The 24,072-nt window shown below is 36.8% G+C and overlaps 1 protein-coding gene across 3 annotated transcripts in view; it reads left to right on the plus strand.

The window, feature by feature from the left end:
* Positions 1 to 24,072, plus strand: part of LOC114161274 (vitamin D3 receptor A) — an 87,295-nt gene that overhangs the window by 9,097 nt on the left and 54,126 nt on the right. The window contains exon 1 of one of the 3 annotated variants that reach the window (XM_028044515.1): positions 19,658 to 20,043. The exons of the other annotated variants lie outside the window; for them this stretch is intronic. Within the exon in view, the coding sequence (XP_027900316.1) occupies positions 19,914 to 20,043 (130 nt within the window). The 5' untranslated portion in view covers positions 19,658 to 19,913. Of the gene's footprint in view, positions 1 to 19,657; positions 20,044 to 24,072 lie in introns of those variants that run through there. 3 annotated transcript variants of the gene reach the window in all.

Consider the following 24,072-nt stretch of genomic DNA (forward strand, 5'->3'; position numbering starts at 1 on the left):
AGTGTAAGCTTCCAGAGTATAACCAGGGTAAGCTGATGCACCACTGATTTTGTAATGGAGCCAGTAGCGCTTTATGTGAGTCACAGGTACAGCTTCTTGCCAGTTGCTAAAATTCATAATATTTGGTTTGATTTCAGTAACGCCCGTTGGTTTGTCGGGTCACACATAAAACACACCACTCTAACCAGTCACGCCCCTGCTATTCCACAATCACATTTTTGTGTGTGTGTGAGCACAAACTAGCATGGCACTGATCCACCACTGTTTTAGCAATATGGGAATTACCAAACAAACACCGAAGGCAGCAGGTTTATGAATTCATTTTTGTGTTTTAACAAATTTGGTGCAACTTGTTTGAGAAAGTTATTCCCTCTTCCCACAAAAAATATTGACAAATGACCAGCTGGATTGTGCCTGTACAAATGCAGACTGAATATGATTCCCAGCCATTCCCTTTGCCTAGTTGTCATTGTCAATTAGAGGATTTAACACATTTTAACTGATCTTCTTGCTGTTTTTTCCCCCTCGGTAAGGTACTCAGTACCGCATCTTGTGATGTTTATAGTCTCTTCAGCTCCTGTAGTTCTGTATAAGCTTTTGTCCTCATCTTGTGTTTACAATGTGCTTAACAACCACTGCTATTTTAGCACCACCACAAGGAGAATCTTAACAACACGGAAAGCACCGAGCTCCACCAAAAAGTTATTCCCTCAAGTGGGAAAAGCAGAATTGATGATGTGACCCAAGTTAGATTTAAAATTGGTAACAAATGGGGATCAATGTTTCTTTCTTATTTTTTTCTTACTAAATGAAACCAAACGGAAAGCTTTACTCGCTCCTGTTATTACTTTTAATTAAACAATGGCTTTCTTGGTTATAAAGGTGAAAAACTGAGACGACTGAAACTGCTGTTTATGTTGTCTTAAAAACCTCTCCAAAACTTTGAACTTTGGTATTTGGTAAAACTATTTAGCAACTTTTTGCAAGCAGGTGACAGCTATTTTTGTTGTTTTTTAAACTTTGACTAAAGTCTTTTGATGCAGATTGAAGTCAATACCTGGAAAATATATGAGCTTTGATTCCAGGGTTTTTCTTTTGTTTTTTTGAGAAAAAAGAAAGTGTTTAGGGTAAACAGAATTCATACTTCATTTATGATTTTCAAAAATATATGCAAAGATTTGCTGGCAATAAATTTACATCAAACAGTAAAACTTCCTTAAAAATAGGATAAAATCAAAATCAGTTTTACTGGCCAAGATTGTGTGCACAAGCAAAAACATATAAACCTCTACTAGACATGTGTGCAGTATAATAATCTTTTTATTTCTTAAGAAAAAAGAGGAAACTAAGAAAATATGCTCATTTTAAAATTGTTTTATAGTGCCCATAATGATTAATGTTTATGCATTTCTAATAGTTTAATGTATGTTGCCATGTGAGATGTACAGATTTCTTCTTGCCAGAGCAGCATGGTTTTTATTTGGGAATGGATTAAGTTTAATGCTTCAAAAACATGGACCCTAAAAGAGGGCTATCAATAAAATCATGTGATTTTAAGTTTTTCCTGCGTTTTTCAAAGAGCCCATCTTTTGGCCGTTGTGCAGACTTGCCCCGCTTTGAGAGGGCTACTTAAAACTCTCTCAAAGACTCAGCTTCTGTCCGCCTTCTAGCTGCTCTTTCTGTGTCTGTCTGTGGAGGCCCAGGATAAGGGGCTGTGTGTGAACTGCTTACCGTTCCCCTCAACCTTTTTTTTTCTTTAGCCTTCATTCCTTATTTAATTTTTTTTCTGGTACTGCTGCAGTGCAGGAAAAGAAGAGACAAGCCCACTGATGGAGATTGGTTGTAGCCTAACAGGCCCCCACAGAAATCTCCACCCATGTCATCCTGTTTGTGGAACAATTAGTCTTGCCATTTGTGCATGCCGAGGTGCACTGCTGCAGTCATTCTTTACATGCAGTTAGTCAGTATCTTCTGTTTCCTAATGTACTTCTTACTTACTCCTCATTTGTTTCTTCATGCTAATTTACACATATTCAAACATCTGATGGATCCTGTGAAAGAAAGCTGAAGCTAAACATAAAATCTCAACTTCCTCCCTTTGTTTCGGCCTGTTTTATGTTTACATTTGCAGGACATATTCAATCATCTGTAGATGCCACAACTGGGACAAAATATCTCCTGCCCCCTTCTCTTTGCTTAGCTCGGATTTGTCAATCTACCACGGCGTTCAAACCCAGGCATTTTTGTTTGGTCTGTGTGATTGTGCCAACCAAAAGCATGCATCTGTGGGATCATAAGAGAAACATATATGAGTGAGTCATTTGTGTTTTATTTGGTTCACCCAATAAATGAGGCACTGTGTCATCAAGGTGTAGCTTGTGGATTCTGCTGAAGTACAGATATCCTGATGTCTTTTTCTGGTTTCTACTCTTCATCATTTAAGAATATGCCAATGTGCCTTTTTTTTAATCCAATATTAGAAATACATTATTTCATTATTATAAATAAATTCTTTTTCTTAAAATTTTTCTTAAAATGTTTTTCTGACCCGCCCCGTCTTGTGTCTGCTCACTTTTCTCGAACTCTAGTTAGCTGAAATGACTCTTTTTATAACCTCAATAAAATCAACCAATGGGCTGTTGCGGTCATAAAAATTATATTTCATTTACTATTTTTTGTTAAAGTATGACAATCCTCATGTGCAGACATATGGACAGTATGTGCATCAGTCTGGACTCCAGACGGTTAGTCCTCCTCTGGACAGAAGTTCAAACTGAAAGCAGCTTTTTTTTTCTGTTCAATGGGGTGTGTTGCTCCAATTTACACGCCACTTCATATTTTTACCCGCATTTGGCCAGTGGCAGGTGCTAATTTCCACCCCTGGTTTGATTACTAAATTTGTTATTTCAATAATCGATTCATCACAATTAATCAGATAGATTATTTAATTCCATTCAAAAAAGAAATTATTTTTCTGCTATATAAATGTGTTGCTTTGTTTTGATGTAATGAAATTTAACAAGTAGTGTTTCCTCTTTACAGACAGGGAGCTGCAGCAGCCAGAGCATTCTCTCTTTTAATGGGAATATTATTGTTAAGATAGAAAATCAATACGATTCTTAATAAAAACTGAGATTTGTTGGATCAACAGCATAACATACATGGTCTAGAAAACAGTTTAACCAAGATCTGAACATTTATATCCATATATCATATTCATATACGTTTATGTGTTCAACTCTACTCTCATATTACCTATAAATCAGAGTATTTTACTTGTAATATCAAACACAGTAAAAACTGCAGTTTTACAGTGTTTTACATTACATGCAATTTTTGCAAGAAGATTCAATTTAGAGAATTTTTCACAGAACCAAATAAAAATCTTTGGAACTTTTGATCTCATTTCTTTATAATGTTTTCTTCATGCTTGCATGTTTCGAATCTTTGTTTAAATGTTTGGATGCAAGTTAATAAGTAAACATTTTCCCTGTCATTTTATTTTTAGCTTGGTTACAAATTTGTTTTTGAGGGACTTTTATTATCACTGTGAAACCTTTCTTTTATCCACAATACTGACCGTTCTTGGTGGAGACATCAGCGGGCTGAGTTTGATTAAATTGTTAGAGGCACTTTAACAAATCAAGAACATTAGGTAGGACACTGCATATTTAGGCATCTATTATTCCCCATAGTTACCAATAAAACAAAAGATGGTAACAAACTAAAATTGATAGTAATCACCGCTTTTCACAAAATATTAAAAGCGTATTAAAGTGACTGTATGCCGTATGCATGGGTGGGATCTTTACATCTCGTTTGACATTTTGTGTGTTCGCTCGGGTTATTAATGCCTTCATGTGTCTGTATGTCAGTCAACACCTTTTTACTGTAATATGTGGTTAACTACTGCCTGTGAATTGGTACTAACAGCTGAATTGCATGTTTATGTGAAGTCGGATGGAGAACACGTAAGCAAACATGAGGTTACCAGGCAGCAAATATAGTTTAGTTAAGGTTTAATTTGAAGCTGCCCTGAATTGTAAGACTTGGTGAAATGCAGTATTTGCCAACATGTTTTGTGTGTTGTTAGTGGTCATGTGGCTGAAGTTGCATAGAAAGGAAACAAGCTGTCATCTTTCATAATTGCTTACTGCCTAGAGCTGCTGTTGGGCGTTGTCATCTGCACTGATTTTTTTCTTTTTTTCTTTCCCTGACGTAAGAAGGTGGGCAAACAATGACTCTTCTCTCCCTTTTCTTTATTCTTTTTTAGCTTAAGATATTTTATTAGGCGCCTCTCCTCATTAGGTATCTGACTTTCAGTCCTTTTATATTAACTTGATTTATCTCCCCTCTGCTTTGTCATTGAACAGAGGTATTTTGAAGGTTACAACGTACTCACATAAAATTACATCCAGGAACAAGCCTGTAAGCTACAGCAGCATGAAGAACATTATGTTTGCTGTGTTTTTGCAGTCAATTTTGAACCGCAATGTCTTTTTAGAAATTGTGATTTAAACTTCTGGTTTTTAAAGATGTTTTATGAATGACTCGACATTACATTCATAGTATTGCTTTATTTAAGATGAAAAAACCCAAATCAAAGGTATCTTTGAGTAAAATTGCCTGAGAGAAATGGTCAAACTAAGTTTCTCTACTTGGACAGGTTGTATTAAAAGCTTGGACATTTACACTGCTTTAATAAAGTCTTCATGTCCCTTGAATTTGGTCATTTTTTTCATGTTAAAACCACAAATCTCAATGTGTTTTATTGTGATTGTATGTGATAGACAAAAACAAAGTAGTGCACAATTGTGAAGGAACTCCTTTCAGACAGAAATGTGAAAAGACTGGGACACATTTGTATTCAGCGCACCTTTCTTTACCACCGTTGATGCTGTTACAGCTGCAAGACTTTTGGGGGTATGTCTGACATGTTTGAAGCTTGGGCTACTGTTTTATAACATAACCCTCCTTTCAAGTTCTGCGGCCTGTTCTCTAATGTTCTCAAACAAGCCTGTGGAAATTTCCCTGAACATCTGGATTTGGACGTAGACTAAACTGGACACAGGTGGAGGAAAGGAGGCTGAATACAAATACACACATGTTGATTTATATATATAAATGTTTAAAGCCATGCATCATTTTCCTTTTACTTCAGTTTAGTGATACAGATCACACCTCTTTATGTGACTGGTGTCCTAAAGTTTTGCATTACAAATGGGACTGTTTTTCAGGAGCAGTTTTTGTGTTAGTGGGGCTATGATGTCTGTGACACACAGCTACATCCAAACAGTTGCTTCAAAAAGAAGCAATAAATAGTTGTTGTACTGTCATTATAGTACAACAAAATATTGAGATAAAACTTGACGTCCATACCTAAACATTAGGGTGATAGCAATGAGCCCTTCCAACCTCAAAGATTTGAAACTCATCACCAAAGGAAAGTCTTCAATATCAGTTGAGACATGCAGTGAATTCATAAAAAGGGTAGAACTGACCTTCAACATAGCAAATTTGTTAAAGTATACATAATAATAATAAAAATATTCTTTTTTTCTTTTACTTTTTTTTTGACAAATGTTGGCAAATGTACATTGTCTTTTCCTTTGGGGGAGTTGCCTGAATATTTTTCTATCACAAACCTCTTGGACGAATGAAAATATTTCAATAGCTTAATCTACTGAGTATATAAACAATTTTGGGTCTAAAAATATTTTCAATATTAACAAAGATGCAAAAAGTAATACATTTCTTCCTCTTCTTCCCTTCTGATAAGCTACAATCCTGAGGAATTTTTAAAAAAATTAATTCTCATAAAATCTCACCCCAAGGCCAGGAAGTCTTGAGGTATTAAACACAATGTTGCAACAAATGATTTCACACATTTCCAAGGCCTTTTTTTTTAGCTAGCTGTAATTGGAAGCAGTCCTCAGTAAAACACAGGTCAGTGGGTTGAACTGGCATGAATGACAAAAACTCAATTTTGGAGGGAAAAAATAACATACCCACGAAACCATGTTTGAAACTTGAAAATAGCTTTGAAATAGATTTTTATATGCAGCAGATATCGAGCATTTGTACTGTGCTATTGTGCAATTTTGTTTTTGCACAGTTGAGCTGAAACATAGCAGTGACCTCGAGACTGACAGCATTTAAGGGCTTTTCCACATTTGTATTGGGCAAACTGTGTAAAGTCCGGGTGCCCTTTAATTATGCATAGTTCTGAGTTTTATGTGAGTGCAGCGGGGCAGTAATATTCAACAAGCACCAAAAGCAACAAATGTGTTTTTCTTTCTTCCTGTTGTGGCCTAACGTGGAATGCTTCAGACTGCTTATGCTAAGCTGCCAGACCTCAGATCATCTGAACATGTTTTTCACTCACAGAAAAGGAAAAAAACAGCTTTACTTCTGTAATATTTGTCCTTCTTAGTTACAAAAGGATCATCTTAAAGCTTATAAGACATAAATCTGTTATTTACAAAGCATAAACATCAATCTGTCCAATGTCTCTGTCAGACAGACTTATTGCACCACGTACTACAAGCCAATCAGAGTTGGGCATACCAGGGAGGTAAGCTAAATTAGTCTGCAGTTGAGTTAGCACAAAAATCTGTTTGTGTGAGATTTGGTGAAGACCGGATTTTGTGAGTCTGTGAAGGGAACTGACCGGAATCAGCATCAATTGCAGTCAAACAAACGTGTTGGAATTTTTTGACCTGGATCTGAACTGGTTGAGTAGTGTGAACTGATCTCTGACCAAACTCAAAGCAAGTTACCAACAGCTAACAAGAGGCTGGTTCAAATCAAGACTCTTAAACAGGCAGAGCGTCACGTGTAAGGTATACTCCATGATGTCAGAGACTCGTAGTAACTCTACCAGTAGCCCAGAAGTTGAACATAACCAAGTAGATTGATCTTCACTACACAAATTGAGTTTGAGGACAAGTATTTCTACACTGTCAAACTTGTAAAGGTTGGTGCTTTTTCATAAGCTGGCCCACAGTGCACAGCAACAGGTGGGGAGGGGGGATTATGTGGAGCATCAAGTTACTGTTCTCCCTCCATGCAGCTTGCTGAAACACCTGTCACTTCAAAAAGACCTCAAAGTGTGGGAACATTTTTTACAGTTTTAATACTATGCATTTTTTAAAAGGTTTACCTTGATACCAATAACTGGCTATTCCTACCTCAGTCAAAGTGTTGACCTAGCCTTCAGATGATTAACTGTAACTTAGTATTGCATGCACAACCATTCAATATCTGTCAGAGTACAGTTCTCAGAGTTATTCTTCCTAGGAAACATCCCAGGACTCAAGTAGATCTGCTGTGAGAAAGCTGACATGGAATAGGGCTGGGCAGTATGGACTTAAAGTTTTGTCATGATATTTTGTGGTAATATTGGGATAACGATAAGGGTAACAATAAGAACTATTAATTACTTCTTTTTAGGTAGCTATATGACTGCGACTCTGTGTCACAAATCATAGCCCTACAAACACAAATATTGCTCTTGAGAAACCCATTTATAATATGCTTTTTCAGGATACCAGTCACATAAAGTGTGATTTCTATCACTAAACTATGCAGTAACTGCATTCAATCATATTTTGAAATTCATTGATATCCATTTATGGAACAAACAGTGGGGAAAATGGTAAAAATAAAAATCCTGACAATAAGAAGAGTTTTTAAATCAAAACTTTATCATCACAATAAATGTTATCAATACAATAAATACCCACCCGTAACACGGAATCATGGCTATTCAGGCTGTGCTAATGGTTGCATATATAATGCACGTAAAGTATGTTTTTTGTTTGTTGGAGAAATGTTTTCAAATACCTCGCAAAGACTCTCAATATTCTGCTGAACAGCAACACTTAGTTATATTTGTTGAAGTTGAATTATATGTGGAATTCTTTGGCTATGTGTTTTGTGTAATTATTTTTCATTTACTTAATGGAAAAATTTAATTTAATTACCATGTATTGATGGATTTTTGCTGAAAATTTAAATCAGAAAATCCAATCAGATGTTCTCTCTTAAGAAGATAAGAAGCAGCAACAGTGAGGAGAAAAGACGACTCTATCTTATCGGCTTATAAATAAGTTCTAAATGAGTTCAGATCAATTCACAACTTTGCACTTTCCCAGTAGCCTCAGCGTGGCTCCAACAGCAAACACCAGATGGTAATTGTCAACTATGCGGCGGGGCAAATGCAGCTGATGTTGGTTTCAGATTATCTGGAAGCAGAGGGGCACATTCTTGCATTTGAAACAGAATTTTCTGAATTTTCTTTCCCTCTAGTGTCAATCTTTTTTTGATTAAAAATTGTCTTGTAATGTTTTTAATTTGAGTTTTGCCTGTTGTGAGCATGACTATAAAGTTAGGTATGCAGCCTCATTCTGATTAACATACTTCCATTTGATTCTGTTGCATCATCTGCAAAGACAGGGCTGCTGAAAACAGAGGAAAGCGGTTTTGTTTGGCAAGGATTTATAGTTGTTTACCCATATAAAACAAGCAACCAACTCAACAGCCGCAGCAACTTAAAGAGGGGACATGATTTATGTCCCTTCAGACTCCCATCTTCTCCCATGCGCTGTCAGTCAGCTGCGGTTTTGCTTTGCGCATGTACTTATTTCTCAGACGACCTCATGTCTGGCGGAATAGAGGGGGAGATTTCAGCCTTCTTTGTAATTTGTACGTTTTGTTTTGTTTCATCTTCTGTTCATTCATGCAGATTTGCAGAAGTGAAACAAAGCGGGAAGGCAGAGAAAGGCGACGTCTGAGGCGGCAGACGCTTCGCTCCCTCCCTCCCTCCGGCCCACTTGTTTACAGTTTTGCTGGTCGTAAAATGGTTGAAAGCTGTCACTCAGAATGCAGAGTCTGCTTTCACATGCGGCGAATCAGACCGCCTCTTTGAAATACAGCCATCACAGTTTGACAGACGTGCTCCTAAACGTCTCTCCAAGCACTAGCCGGTCAGATCTTTTTTTTAAAAATTTTTATTGAACAGTTCTGCTTTAAGTGATATTTTTGTAAAGCAACAGAGACTGTGTCAATCTAAGAGACTGTGTTAATCTGGTTTGATTTAGTTTTTCTTCTCACAATAAAAAGAATCCAGAAACGCATTTGGGGTTTCTCTGAGTCCATCAGAAACTCCTGACAGCCAATTAGAGAGGAGATAGCTATCGTCTTGTGTGTGTTTTGACTTCTGGCTGCCTCACACAAGCCCTACGATGATTGTCTCAGCTCTGACTGAATAAAAGCTCAGGAAACATTTGAAATTGATTCTGTCTTCTCACCAGCAGCAAGCTGTGTACGCATTGCTGAACTGCTGCGTCATAGTTGCATGTGTGTATTCATACTGCTGACCCTTCTTTTGTTTCCGTGCTGTAGTTCCTCTCCTGCATGCACGGTCTTTTTTTTTCTTTTTAACAGAGCAGTGGTTTCTCAATCCGTAGCTGAAATGACTGGAAAAGTAAAGATCAGAAAGTACAAGAAATGAAGTTTGTCTTTGAAATCTAGTGACCTTAGCGCTGCTTTAATGTCAGATTTTTGTACGTTATTTTAACCAAACATTCTGCAGATGCATCATTCAGGCTTGATTAAGGCAGATTTACAAATTTAGCTCTGCTCATTTCAATTTTAATCTACATAAATTTATAAATTTTAAACAATGTAACACATCAACAAGCAACAACTGTGCTGCAGATTTTGTAATAGTTTTTAAATCCAACAGAAAAAAAAGGAATTACAAGATTATGCCATTTATGCATCAGCACATTACTCCCTTCAAATCAAGTTTTATTTAAATTAGCAGTAGAACATGATGTTTTTGATAAGTATATGGAATGAAAACTTTGAAAAAGATGTTGGCTTGAATGCATTTTTTTCTCCTGTTTTCATTAGTTTCTGTTTATTTCACTTTTCTGTTTAATTTTGCAACTTTTCTTTCTGTTTTATTTCGTTGAAACAAAGTTAATGTGGACGGTTTGTTGGTAAAATGATTGAATTTAACATTCTGGCTTTGAATCACTACAGTAAATTCTGAATTACAAAGTTTTCTATTTCATGGAAATGCACATTGTGACCTTTAACCCCCAAACCTACACAGACACACATACTTTGTTACAAGTGATTTTATTCATTTTCTTTACTCTAGTCATCATCTGAACTTTACAAAGAAAAAAAGATTCTATAACTTGAATGTCTGTTTCAAAATATGACGAAAGAAACATAATTTATCTTGCATTGATCTTGTGATCAACAGCCAAAAAAAATGGAAATATTTATTATTTTCACATCCCTCTTCTGGGGTTGAGCTGTGCCCAGCCATTTATTTATTATGAAAATAGCAATTTATAATTCTCAACAGGTTCTGTTTGCAATAAACTAAAACCACAAACTTAAGTGAAAAATAAAGTTCTTTTTTGTCACTCAAACATCTTCAACTATCAGGCGTGTGTTTTCAGGTTTTATTAGTGTGGCACGACTGATATTTTATTTCATTATTTAATTAGAATGCTTAACAGCAAACATTAACTTGTTTTTCATATAAATGTTATATTTTTTGCAAAATGTAAAAGTTCTATTGAATTATTTATTCACCAAAATTGTAAAGTTACTATTATGTTATGCTACTTTTACCTTATTCTAGTCCAAAATAGAAGTCTAAAATAGAATTTGGACTTCTATTTTAAAAGTAAAAAATTCAGCTGAGCCATAGCAGAAGTCCAGAAACTTCTGTTTGAATCACTGACACTAGAGAACTAAATGAGCTCCCTCATCATCGCCCGGTTATATAGACCTTTAAGATGTTTCCTTCACCAATGTTTCTATTTTCCAGCACCTTTCCAAATCTAATTTTAATCAAACGTCATAACGTCCCTTAAATCAGTTCTGGTTTGACCCAGAAAGATTTGTTTGTGAGTCCTGTGGGTTCTGGGAATCGAAGGCGAGCGCGCCGTCCCGACTGTTGGTGTCTCCGTTGTCATTGGAGATCAGCCGTGTTTTTAGGTACGGGATGTGCCGGAGCGGCTAACTAGTTGAGAGGAAAGTAGAATGCAAGCGATGGAGGGATGGAGCGAGAGATGAGTCATTTTCTCTGTCAGACACTGTTGTTTTCCACTAAGCCCTGTTATTTTCACTTGTAAGTGGATGCCAGGTAGTGGGTGGAAAAAGCTTCTCCTTTTTTTTCCTCTTTTTTTTGTTTTCAGATTTTGTGTAATTTTATAATGGGGCAGAGTGTGGCTTAAGTTGAAGCTTTTCCATATACTTGTCCCAATGTAACCTTGTGCTCGCTCTTTATATAGATCTAAGCAGCTGAATTTGGACTGCGAAGTAACTCCAGCTTTAGATCTGGATTGGTAGTTTATGTTGAAGGTTTCTTTGCTAACGTCTTAATTTGTGAGGAATCTTTGAGTCAGTTTTAATTTTATATATATATATATATATATGTATATACTGTATATATGTACATATATGTGTGTGTGTGTGTAATTTTGTCCTAATTGCTCAAATCAGTATTTCACTATATACTTTTTAGGTGATTGTCTAAAAAAAAATTAAAAAATTGAGTAATTTCTCAGTTATAGCTGATAATAATTTGTAATTTGAAAACACATACAGTTAGGGCCAGAAATATTTGGACAGTGACACAAGTTTTGTTATTTTAGCTGTTTACAAAAACATGTTCAGAAATTATATATAATATGGGCTGAAAGTGCAAGTCCCAGCTGCAATATGAGAGTTTCCACATCCAAATCGGAGAAAGGGTTTAGGAATCATAGCTCTGTAATGCATAGCCTCCTCTTTTTCAAGGGACCAAAAGTAATTGGACAATGGACTCTAAGGGCTGCAATTAACTCAGAAGGCGTCTCCCTCGTTAACCTGTAATCAATTAAGTAGTTAAAAGGTCTGGGGTTGATTCCAGGTGTGTGGTTTTGCATTTGGAAGCTGTTGCTGTGACCAGACAACATGCGGTCAAAGGAACTCTCAATTGAGGTGAAGCAGAACATCCTGAGGCTGAAAAAAAAGAAAAAATCCATCAGAGAGATAGCAGACATGCTTGGAGTAGCAAAATCAACAGTCGGGTACATTCTGAGAAAAAAGGAATTCACTGGTGAGCTTGGGAACTCAAAAAGGCCTGGGCGTCCACGGACGACAACGGTGGTGGATGATCGCCGCATACTTTCTTTGGTGAAGAAGAACCCGTTCACAACATCAACTGAAGTCCAGAACACTCTCAGGGAAGTAGGTGTATCTGTCTCTAAGTCAACAGTAAAGAGAAGACTCCATGAAAGTAAATACAAAGGGTTCACATCTGGATGCAAACCATTCATCAATTCCAAAAATAGACAGGCCAGAGTTAAATTTGCCGAAAAACACCTCAAGAAGCCAGCCCAGTTCTGGAAAAGTATTCTATGGACAGATGAGACAAAGATCAACCTGTACCAGAATGATGGGAAGAAAAAAGTTTGGAGAAGAAAGGGAACGGCACATGATCCAAAGCACACCACATCCTCTGTAAAACATGGTGGAGGCAACGTGATGGCATGGGCATGCATGGCTTTCAATGGCACTGGGTCACTTGTGTTTATTGATGACATAACAGCAGACAAGAGTAGCCGGATGAATTCTGAAGTGTACCGGGATATACTTTCAGCCCAAATTCAGCCAAATGCTGCAAAGTTGATCGGACGGCGCTTCACAGTACAGATGGACAATGACCCCAAGCATACAGCCAAAGCTACCCAGGAGTTCATGAGTGCAAAAAAGTGGAACATTCTGCAATGGCCAAGTCAATCACCAGATCTTAACCCAATTGAGCATGCATTTCACTTGCTCAAATCCAGACTTCGGACGGAAAGCCCCACAAACAAGCAAGACCTGAAGGCTACGGCTGTAAAGGCCTGGCAAAGCATTAAGAAGGAGGAAACCCAGCGTTTGGTGATGTCCATGGGTTCCAGACTTAAGGCAGTGATTGCCTCCAAAGGATTCGCAACAAAATATTGAAAAAAAACTATTTTGTTTGGGTTATGTTTATTTGTCCAATTACTTTTGAGCTCCTAAAATGTGGAGTGTTTGTAAAGAAATGTGTACAATTCCTACATTTTCTATCAGATATTTTTGTTCAACCCTTTAAATTAAACGTTACAATCTGCACTTGAATTCTGTTGTAGAGGTTTCATTTCAAATTCAATGCGGTGGCATGCAGAGCCCAACTCGCGAAAATTGTGTTACTGTCCAAATATTTCTGGCCCTAACTGTAACTTCCTATTAGAATATTTTAAACACCAATCATATCTCATTATACATTAATACGCTCAGTGGAAACCATCTTAGCACTACAACAGAAGCCAATATTTACAGTCTTCCTTACTTCTGCTCCTTGAGGTAAGCCAATCAGCACAAGGGAAAATAAATGGCACTCTGTGATTGGCTGCTTTGCAAACACCACCCAATAGTATGTTAGGTAGCATCGCATCTAGGCATTGCAGCTTCCTCAGCTGCATTTTCTTTCAAATATTTTAGATAAGCGCTATGACGAATGGTTTTCCAATAATAATTCGAAGTTGTTTTATACTGAAAAATTAGCAAATACTGAATTGTGCATGGGGGTGGGGGGTGGCTCCATTGCACATTGTTGCTTTGTAGCAAAAAGGCTAAATGTTTGCACACCTTTCTGATTTAATGTAACTGCATATTTCTGAACATTTAAAATAATAGCCTATTTCCAGTTATCGTAGGTTTGATCCCTCTAGAGTTTAAAACAACTTCCAGACGGTGAAGAGGCACAATGTCTACTGCTCAGCTTAACAATGGTCACTTTTAGCCACTTCTCTGTTGGTATTTGTTTATCTGCCTATTTAAATCCATTGCAAATTTGTTTCCTGCCACAAAACAGCAGTAATAGGCATGTGGTATTTAACAGGGACTTCCTGGTGTTCTGTGCTGAAAATGCAGCCACCGGTATTCCTAGTTGTGAACGGGCATCTGTGACCAGTCGGTGCTCCTCGTCTGTTCATGTGTGAATCCAGATCTGATTCTCCTGACATTGTCTGGTGCTTTATGGGCAAAAGCTGCTCAGGTCTAAAGTTAGATTTGAAGGCGTTCTTTCAGGAGCCAGTTGGCTGCCTATTGAGGTGGCAGTGAGCGTTTCTTCTTACAGAGAAGCTATTGCCTGGCTGCTGCAAAGTGCCCTCTTCTTTTCTGTGCTGATTCTGAGCCAGCCTTTCTCTACGGAAGTCTTTGTAGGGAGAAGTTTTTTTGTTTTTTTTCTCCATGTAAACACATATTTCTGATAAAAAGGTATAATCTGTGGTATTGTGTAACCAAATACACAGCTAGACCTTTAGTTTTTAGTATGTGCTAAGCTTACAGTTGTTAACATAACTGCCTGGTGAACTAGTATTGTATTTTGCCCATTGATATCCATAAAAGTGGATAGTAATGAGTTGTTTTTGTTGATTCAAATTAATTATATGCACATTTAACACCTTTTGTTGCATCAGCTTTTAAAACCTATTCATTTTGTCAGAATATACACAAGTTCATACAGGTGCTTAAAATCCTTGGAAATGCTTGAATTTCAATTGGGTGTTTTTAAGGTTTGGAAAATTCTTGATTTCTCCATAAAATACTTGAAAGTGCTTGATATTCAAACTGCTCAGTTTTGCAGTAAAGTACAATCTGACAGTTGCTTAAAACCCTAAATTTGGAAAATGTTATTTATAATTGTATATATTCATACACCAAATAAAAAAAAAAAACAGATTTTCTTCCCTCACCGTCTGAAGTTAAATTAGATTAAATATTTCTTGTTTTAGGTCAGTTAAACTTACCAAAGTTTTGTCTATTCGCAAAATCCAGGAAATCTTAATGAGAAGGAAGGTCATTTATCTTAGCTTGATTTGTTTAGATTGTTTTAATAATGAATATTTATTATTCCTAATGGCTCGGGGACTCGTTGATCATTTTATAAGTTATGCTTTAAACAACATTACTGAAATTGGGGAATTTTTTTCACTTTTTTTAGTTTACCTTGTCCCTGCTCTAGATTGCAGTATACTACAAAACACAAAAATATTAATAACAATAATAGTGAATAACAGTGAACTAAAACTGTCTTTATTTAACTTAATTTTTAATATTTAGTTGTTTTTTTTTTTGAAAACTTGCCCAAAAATGCTTGACAAGTTCTTGAATTTTACTGTGGAAAAGTGTACAAACTTTATAAAATTATTATCTTTTTATGTCGTTGACATGCTTTTGCAGAACATTGTTGCACGTCTTTGTTTTTGTGTCATTTTCATGTGACCTTTTAAAAGCCAGCGTGTTGCTGCAACCATTGTGTATTTAGAGCACTTTCTGACATGTACAGTCAGAAATGCAGACTGCATTCATTTATGTGAAGAACATTCCAGACTATTTGAAGCGTTAATCTTCACCAAGCTTATTTAGAGCCAGATGCATGAAAAGCACACATTTCCTTTAAAATGTGGATTCTTCTTCTTCTTCTCTATAAGCATAAAACTCTTTTAATCTGTAATGCTTAAAAGACTCAAAAGTCAGAGTCTGAAACATTTTTGCCACAGTTATTATAAAACACAGTAAGTGCAATCAGGCTTACTGACGTACAGGAAGTGTCAGCTGCCAACTCATTTAAAATGATGAAGCATACGCTGAAATTAGCAGTGGGTTGTCTGGACTTGGTAAAGGATTATTGCAGAGGAGGTAGGCTTGAAGAACTTGGCCATCCTTAAATCTTGACACAATTCTACTTGAAAGAATATTTACCTGGGATGGCATTCATTTACTATCCGCTAGATCTATTTTGGATAGAAGACATCCATTTTTAATGCCTTTCTGTTTACATCTCAAGCTTGTTGTGGCAAATCCGAAAGTGATATTTAACTCCCACTTACTCACATGCGAAGCCGTCTCGGGTTCCTGGCGTACAACGATCAAGTTTCTTCCTACAGAGTGACACAAACTTAGCGACCCACTGTGGTCAATATGACCTCGTATTTTGGGAGTTTTAAACTCTTCTCCATCTGTATTCGATCACAGAGTATATATACAAATAAAATATATTTTATTTGTATACAAATAAAATATATTTTATTTGTATATATAAGTAACAACAGAAAGATTGATTGATTGACGGCAATGTCAGTTTTAACTGAAATTTTGAGGAAGAGCAGCTGGCATTATCTTGAAAACATCTGCCCTCCTCTCCTTCAACAAGAGGCCCTTCTCACCAAGTGCCAGGTCCTTCTCCTTTTGAAGTCTTCTTTTATTAGCGTGCCAAGCCACATCAGGGAATGTGAAAGGGTCTGTTTTCAAGTAAAGACGAAAGATCCTTCACTACATCATATTCCGACACGCAAAATAAAACATGTCGCCGTCATCATTTCCTGTTTTATATTTATTTTCAGCATAAATTCTGGGCTTTATAGTGCTTTGCTGAAGTGCTTTTGTGACATAAGAACTTTTTTCACATTTTTTCCAGTTACAACCACCAACTTCTTTGTATTGACATTGGGATTTTCTAGAAAAACCAAACAAGATGCCATTTGCATTTTGCCATAAGGGATGTTGAGGACACAACCACATAAAGGAAGGCATTGTTTAGAGGGTGACATGCCGCTGCTGATTACATACAATAATAAGGGAACCTTCAAAACACATCTGAATTATTACATGTTATTGTCATTCAAATCCAACATACGTTAACATTAGGGTGGTTTTCACAGGCTTGAACTAAAAATATTTTCAACTTAACCTCCTCAGTTGCCTCTACTTTGGACTGTGGTCTCTAGTTTTTCTTCACTCCTGAGAGCAGTGCAGTGAAGAGTAGTTAGCTTCACAGACAGTCTGGAGCCAGCAGGGTTGCTTTTTTAAAATAAAGTACATTTTAACGTTTCATATTTAAATTTGTTTCAAACTCTAATTATGGTTCAGATCAGGGTGCAAATGCTATGTCTATATAAATATATACATCTCATATGCTTTACAATGTTTTATTGTGCTTGGAAAAAGCAACATTTATTTTTCTGTGGCCTTGCATCATGATCAATTACATGTACAGGAAACTGCAGTCCAAACAATGTGTAGAGTAAAACCAACACTGCATATCACCCTGAACGCATCGCTATGTTGAAATGTGTGGGTGGTAATCTCATGCTGTAGGGACAATTTTTTTTCTACAAGCCTGGACCTGGAAGCAGGAGATTTATGGAAGTGTATATAGGGCAGGGGTCTCAAACTCCAGTCCTCGAGGGCCGCAGTCCTGCGACTTTTAGATGTGCCTCTGCTGCACCACACCTGAATAGAATAATTAGGTCATTAAGGCTCTGGAGAACTGATCTACACAAGGAGGAGGTAATTCAGCCATTTCATTCCAGTGTTCTGTACCTGTGGCACATCTAAAAACTGCAGGACAGCGGCCCTTGAGGACTGGAGTTTGAGACCCCTGATATAGGGGAACCCTTGAGGGAATTCCCTTAGAGGGGGTCGAGTCTCAGCTGGAAGTTCACCTTCCACCAGGAAAACCCTCAACATGCAACCAGAGCTTCTGTGGAGCGGCTTCAGTTTGAGTTGGTGAACCATTATTTTAGTTATCGAGCACTCTATCGATTATTTTGATGATTAATAATTTTTTTTTATAGAATATAATGTTGGTGAATACTGCCACAACATCAGTATAGGCCCAAACTTTGATATTTCTGCTTCCCTAATAAGTCATGATATCAAATTATGCTGAATGACGAATTGTTCTAGAAGTTATTACAATAAATATTTAGTTTAAGTAATGTAATGGTAATGGTGGTATAATGAAGGAACACATTCATAAAGATCAATAAACTTTAATTTTTAATGAACATTTAGCAGACATTTTAAATGCCCAAAATAAATAAACAAAGCAACAGAAATGACAAATAAAATTAATTTTGAAGTCTGCAAACAAAATTGTTCATAAAAATGACTAGTTGAGTTAAAGCACCATACTGAAGACTTTTGTCATCCAGTTTTTAGTAGAAAGAGAGAAAAGAGAAAAATAAGTAATGCAAACGGAAATTGAGCTTGTTTTTAATTTATCTTGCAATTGATTTGTTGCTTAATGCAACAGGCTAATACCTAACAATTACTCTTCTGTAGCTTAGAAAATTAAAATGCAACAATAAAAGTTATTTTTTTTAAGTCAACCTGAATAGAAATTACACAAAAATCTGAATTAATATTCAATATAATAGGCAGCAGTCTGACAAAGGCACTTTAGTCAATAGATAAACTCTCAGCTTTTGTGTCCACGTGAGCAACGGATCTTTGGCACCTTCGTCACACACAGAAACACACCCCAGCTAAACACGCCATGGTGCGCGCTTCGCCAGCCATTTGTTGCGATGGAAATGGTAGGAAAGTTTCCAGTCTGTCTGTAAAGCTACACCAGGGATAAAGGCTGTCGTATTCCATGTGTCATGCCATCTGCTGTAAGCATGCCTATTGGTCCCCCAAAAAACAGTGAAAACCCTAGGGAAAAGAGGACGCTTGGTCACCCTATGCTATGCTAACAGCACTTAGCATTTATCGACATCTCATTGGTGAGAGCATTGCGCCACACAAATAATTATCTGGCTGGAACACGTTGACATGCACAGTTAAACATAATTTAACAAAGCTTTGAGGCAGATAATTTACCTTGAAGTTTTAGCAATCAAGGTACTCGAATCATTTGATGAATTGTTACAGTCCTAGCTTCAATCAAAGGACAGTCATATTATAGAATGGCCCAGTTAAAGTTCAGTCCAGTTGAGGAACACAACTCATCAAAGAAGAATGGAAAAGAAAAGCCATTTTACAAAGTTTTGACTTCAAGGGTCTGACTACAAATGCACACCACACTTTTTAGACATTTTTCAATGGACGTATCATTTCCTTCAACTTCATAATTATTCAATACTTTTTTTGGTTTTCACATTAAATCCCAAGAAAATTCACCAAAGTTTATGGTTAGTAAAGTGTTAAATTATAGAGAAAAAAATAGATTAAATACTTTTGTGAGGAACTTTAAGACAATTTTGTCTGTTGCTTTTCTTTTGTTTCCAAGTTATATATTATATAATAAATATATACAAGTTATATATACTGCTCAAAAAAATAAAGGGAACACTTTAAGTGTTAAACCCCTGTTTAAGTGTTCCCTTTATTTTTTAGAGCAGTGTATATTTGATGAAATTCGCTTTCAGCACTGCGTACTTCTATGGGTGCATCGAGGCAGTGTATTGATTTACACCTGCATACTTGGCAGTGTAGGTGAGCTAGGAGGCGTCACCTCACACCGCTGCTGCTGCTGCAGAGATTAAACTGTTCCTCGGCTTAATGTTCCCATTTCAACTGTTCTTCCTGCATAACAAAAGAGCTGCCAGCTCCACAGACTCATCTTGTGAAAAACAGATCAAGTTCAACTGTTTGAGCAACAGAAAAAAAACAGAGGAAAACATTGTTTGGTTTTGGCTAGTGTGTGATTTTTATTGTCATGTTTATATGTCCTTAGGAGCATTCCGTTCTCCAGGCATATTAAGTGTTAGGATACAGCCGTTAATTGTGGAAAACACTGTTTCTGGGGGGAATCTAGCAGAGTGTGACCATTCCTCTCCGCTCAGTTCACCGCCTGGTCTCTTAACACCTGGAAGCAATACTCAGAGGAATTCACCTTTTTACCTTTAGAGAGGAGGAGTGTGGATATGAACTACACGGCATACCGGGAGGACTTAGCCTTCTCTTTCAGAGAACGCTAAGCTTTCAAGCGGGGAGAGGATGGGGGCTGGACTTCAAATTTCAAGTCACATTCAGAAAATTACAGGAACTATGAGGCAGTAATTCTAGTTATTCAGATACCCATGTCTCTGCGGCTGCCTGTGCGCTCAGTGGTGATGAGAGACGGATGGTCTCCTGCAGACAGCTGGATGGATCAAACCAAAACATCAGCATTTCACCAGAAATGCAAAAAAGCTGCATATTGCTGGAAGGGTATGTTTATCTTTTATGTCTTAGATGTCTGTTTTGCTTTAAATGATCTGTTCTTGTCACTACGCAAAAGGGGTCGCTGTTAGTGATGCAACCTCAGTTTTCCACAGTTAAGGTCCTGAATGGAGGCCAACATGCGGGTCCAGGCAGAGTGGGGCTAATCCACTCAAAATATTGTATTTGCAAAGCACTATATGACATGACTAAATATAACTTCTGCTTCCTCTCTTTAAAAACAGCTTTGTTTTTAAAACATCATGCAGTTCTCTCTGGAGAAGTGGTTATATATTCCTCTGGGAAGGAAGATCTAGCGGGGATAGGTAATTTGAAAAACTTTATTAGGTGGCTCTTGTTTCTACAAGCTGTTCTGCTCTCATAATTCCCTGCCTTTTATTTCAGGAACTAACATGAAATGCTATTAAATCTTTATTTTATATTTTACTGACTCTAATTAGAGAAAAATTCTACAGATATTATGATTTCACTGCAGCCACAACATGCCACTTGTTAGGAAGTTTGCACAATACAGTGACTCTTTGTCATGCAAGCAGATGAAAAAGATTTTTGTTTAATGACCAACTTAGGTATAAAATTATATTTATTCATGTTTTAATCTCTTGGCAAAGTAATGTTGTTATTGCTTTGCCAAATTTCAAGTCACATTCAGAAAATTGTTCTGTTGTATTATTTTTGAATGAAGTTACTTAAATCAGAGTCATTATATTGACGTAAGTGTGTGCAGTTTTGCTGCAATGCCAAGTTTCACAACTGCAAAGTTATCCTGATATGATACCGCTCTAAAACGAAGTGAACTTTGTGCTGCAAAAAGGATGCAGCACAAACAGGTTTTTTTCTCACCTTTCATTTTTACTTCCTGTTCCTTTCTCTGCTCCAAAGTTGCCAACAAACCTTGAGTTGCTGTTTATCCTCCTTAACAGTTTGGCGTTTCTCCAAGAAGTAAATTAAGTTTTGGTCCGAGTCATTATCACTCCCACTGACATCTAGAGAAACGACTGCAATAAAAATGTAAATTAATTTAGCTTACACCTGAGATCACTTGCATCTGAAGGTATGAATGAAAATATCAAGATGGGACCATAGCTCTATATGTCAGTCCTGTTAAGTTTTCACATCTTTAGTACATTCCCATTGCTTAGCACAAACCAACAGGGCAGTTGGTTAACACTTAATGGCCGGTGTGTTCAATTACTCACCCTTATGTCATCTGAACTGATGTTTAAATGAGTAAATATCTCATGTATGACAGCAAGTGAATGCAGTGCATAATGATCCATAGAGACTACTTAGCCCCATGGTGGAAATACACCCAAGAAATGACCTAGACGGACAAAAAGCTTCCAGAAAATTAATTTCCGATGACGTACATCTTGGTCTTTTTGCACAAGATGTACTCTCACTGAAATATCTTTTAAGTAATTCTTGTAGTACATCAAGTCCTTTTTGATAAGTCTTTTATGGCAATAAAAAAGTACTTTAACTTTATAAAATTGCCTAGAAAAATGTGATTTTCAGAAAAGAGCAAGATCTCAGGATTTGATAACTGTATTAACTAAACTACGCCTATTCTTAGTGGCACTGGACTGCATTACCGTACTAGACCTTTGTCACAATATTAGAAAATTATTATTGCCTTCTGCTGAAATGGAGACCAGCCTTCTTTTTTTCGGATTATCCCTCATTTAAAATGCAAGCAAAGATCAGTTTTATTAGGATGCCTGTGTAATCTAATTTATTATTATATCTCTGTAGAGTGTAATAATTTACTGGCACAAGATGCTGTAGTCAACACTGACATGCAATAAACAGCTGATGAAACTCAGCAGCAAGTGGAAAATTACTAAATGACAAAGACTACAAATGACATGCTTGTCAAGGGAGTTGAATATGATAAATTAGCATTTGAATGTTCAGCAAGATTTTATTAGAAATGGGGTAAAAATGTATGTATTCATTGGCAAAGACGATTAAAAACTCAACTGGTTTGTCATTTTAATCATATCTATGTGATACTAACATCATTCACTCTGTTCAGTTAAATATATGAATGAATTAATCCGGCAGTTATTGTGGTGTTATAACACACACACCCACACACAGAGACCACACAGGAACTGCTTAGATGCCCTCGGTAGCCTGGAAACCCCCCCCTCCCCAAACAAAACAAAAAACTAGCCTTTCCCTTTAGGTTCTACATGATTTACAGCCAGAAATAACAGCAAGAAAAACAACTTCATTTAGAGCTTTATTTTCAGCAATTTTAAAATGTTAAAAATGTTTTATCCAGTCAGTATAACAATGGCCAAAGTAATTTTTTTCATTGCTTTGGTATGATTTTGAAACAAATTCGCAACTGAATGTGATGCTTTCAGCATCTCAGACATCAACGTGTAGGGAAATGTTGATATAAAACCTTAACAAAACAAAAAAAAGACAGTTTTTCTGTGCGTGTCCTGTCCTTACGTCCATCTGTCTGCGCTGTCTTTCAGACCACAGTTTACCCCAGCAGGGATCTGGTCCCAATTACAACCTGGTTTAATGTGTTATTTGTTTCACTTGGACCACGTTCAGACAGCCATTGTGCCCCTGGCAAAACCTGCCTCAGAAACAATGGCCAATTTAAATGACATAATGTCTAAGCTGCTATCAGATAATGCAACCCACTCAACTACTTGGCCAGGGCCACATTGTGTAGGTTATAGGAAAAGCTGCATGCATTGTGTCCATAACATAACACTATGATAGATTGGATGTTTTTGAATGAATGGGCAAGAATAGTTTGACCAAGTTGTAGTTTCTGTTAGATGAGAATAAGTTCAGCAGTTCTTGGTAACGGAGCAATACAGTTCACAATGGGACAATGCAGGAACAGCAACATAAACATGAGCACACAAAGAACTAACAGCCATGGGAGAGCTGCCTAACTGTATGTGTCCTTTTTTCTTTTTTTCCTTCTTTTTCCAGTACGCATTTTGTTTTGGTGTAAACAGGAAGTCTGTGAATTGCCTTTAAGAAGTAGCTTTAGCGATGTGCTCTCTAATGCCATGTTAATTATCTCGGTGGTTAATGTTCCTTATAATAAAACATGGTGACGTGTTTTGTGGAACCTGTGGTGAAAGCTGAAATGTTTTAGGTCCTGTGTGTTGGATTCACTGTAGTTGTAAATGTAGACTGTAGCTAAATGAATAGTCCTCAACACACCCTGATGGTAGTCATGGAGATTGGTTTGGCCATTATGAGGTGCTTTTGAAACAAGGGTATAGCTTTAAAGATACAGGCTATAATTCCCTTTTTATGTTACCATAAAAATGATGGACTTTACTGTAAAAAAGATATTCCTTCAACTGCTGTTTGAGGTGGGGCAAAAATAAATTTGAAAAGATTTTTGCTACTAATCATAATGTACTTTTAAGGTTGCCAAGTTATGTAGTTATTGAAAAAAGTTAAATATTAGAGTTGAAAATTTCATGAAACCTCTTGTTTTTCTTTTTAAATAAATTAAGTGGGAATCTAAAATCACAATACAGCTGCAGTTCTTTTGTTGTTACGCTGTATCCCATCTTTCCAAGTATGCTAAGATGTTGAAAAACGTGTTATGTCGGCGTAAATGGGAGGAAAGGTGGGTTTAGTTTGTGAAACATCAAGTCCTGTCATGCCTTTGAAATGTGTTACTGCTTTGAACGTGCCTCTGTTCCGAATAGTGTGGGTATCTTGGGAACATGTCTGGTAGATTTCAGAGTCCTTACTTTTGCTGCTGCGTCATTTTAAAGTTTAATTCAGATTCTTTTCATTCTTAAGGCTCAAGATTCACGTCAAGCCCTGGTTTGCCTCTGTTAGGGTTCTTTCTCCTGGCTCTTTCACTGAGTTGTTGCTTTGAAATTTACAAGGTGGTCTGTTAAATGGTAAATGAACTAAATTTATAGAGCACTTTTTTAATCATTCTGACCATTCAGAGGGCTTTTCAGTGGAGCCACATTCACTCAGTTGCATTCAAAAACATTCGCACATTTATAG

This window comes from Xiphophorus couchianus, chromosome 1 (genome assembly GCF_001444195.1).
Source record: "Xiphophorus couchianus chromosome 1, X_couchianus-1.0, whole genome shotgun sequence".
NCBI lineage: Eukaryota > Metazoa > Chordata > Actinopteri > Cyprinodontiformes > Poeciliidae > Xiphophorus > Xiphophorus couchianus.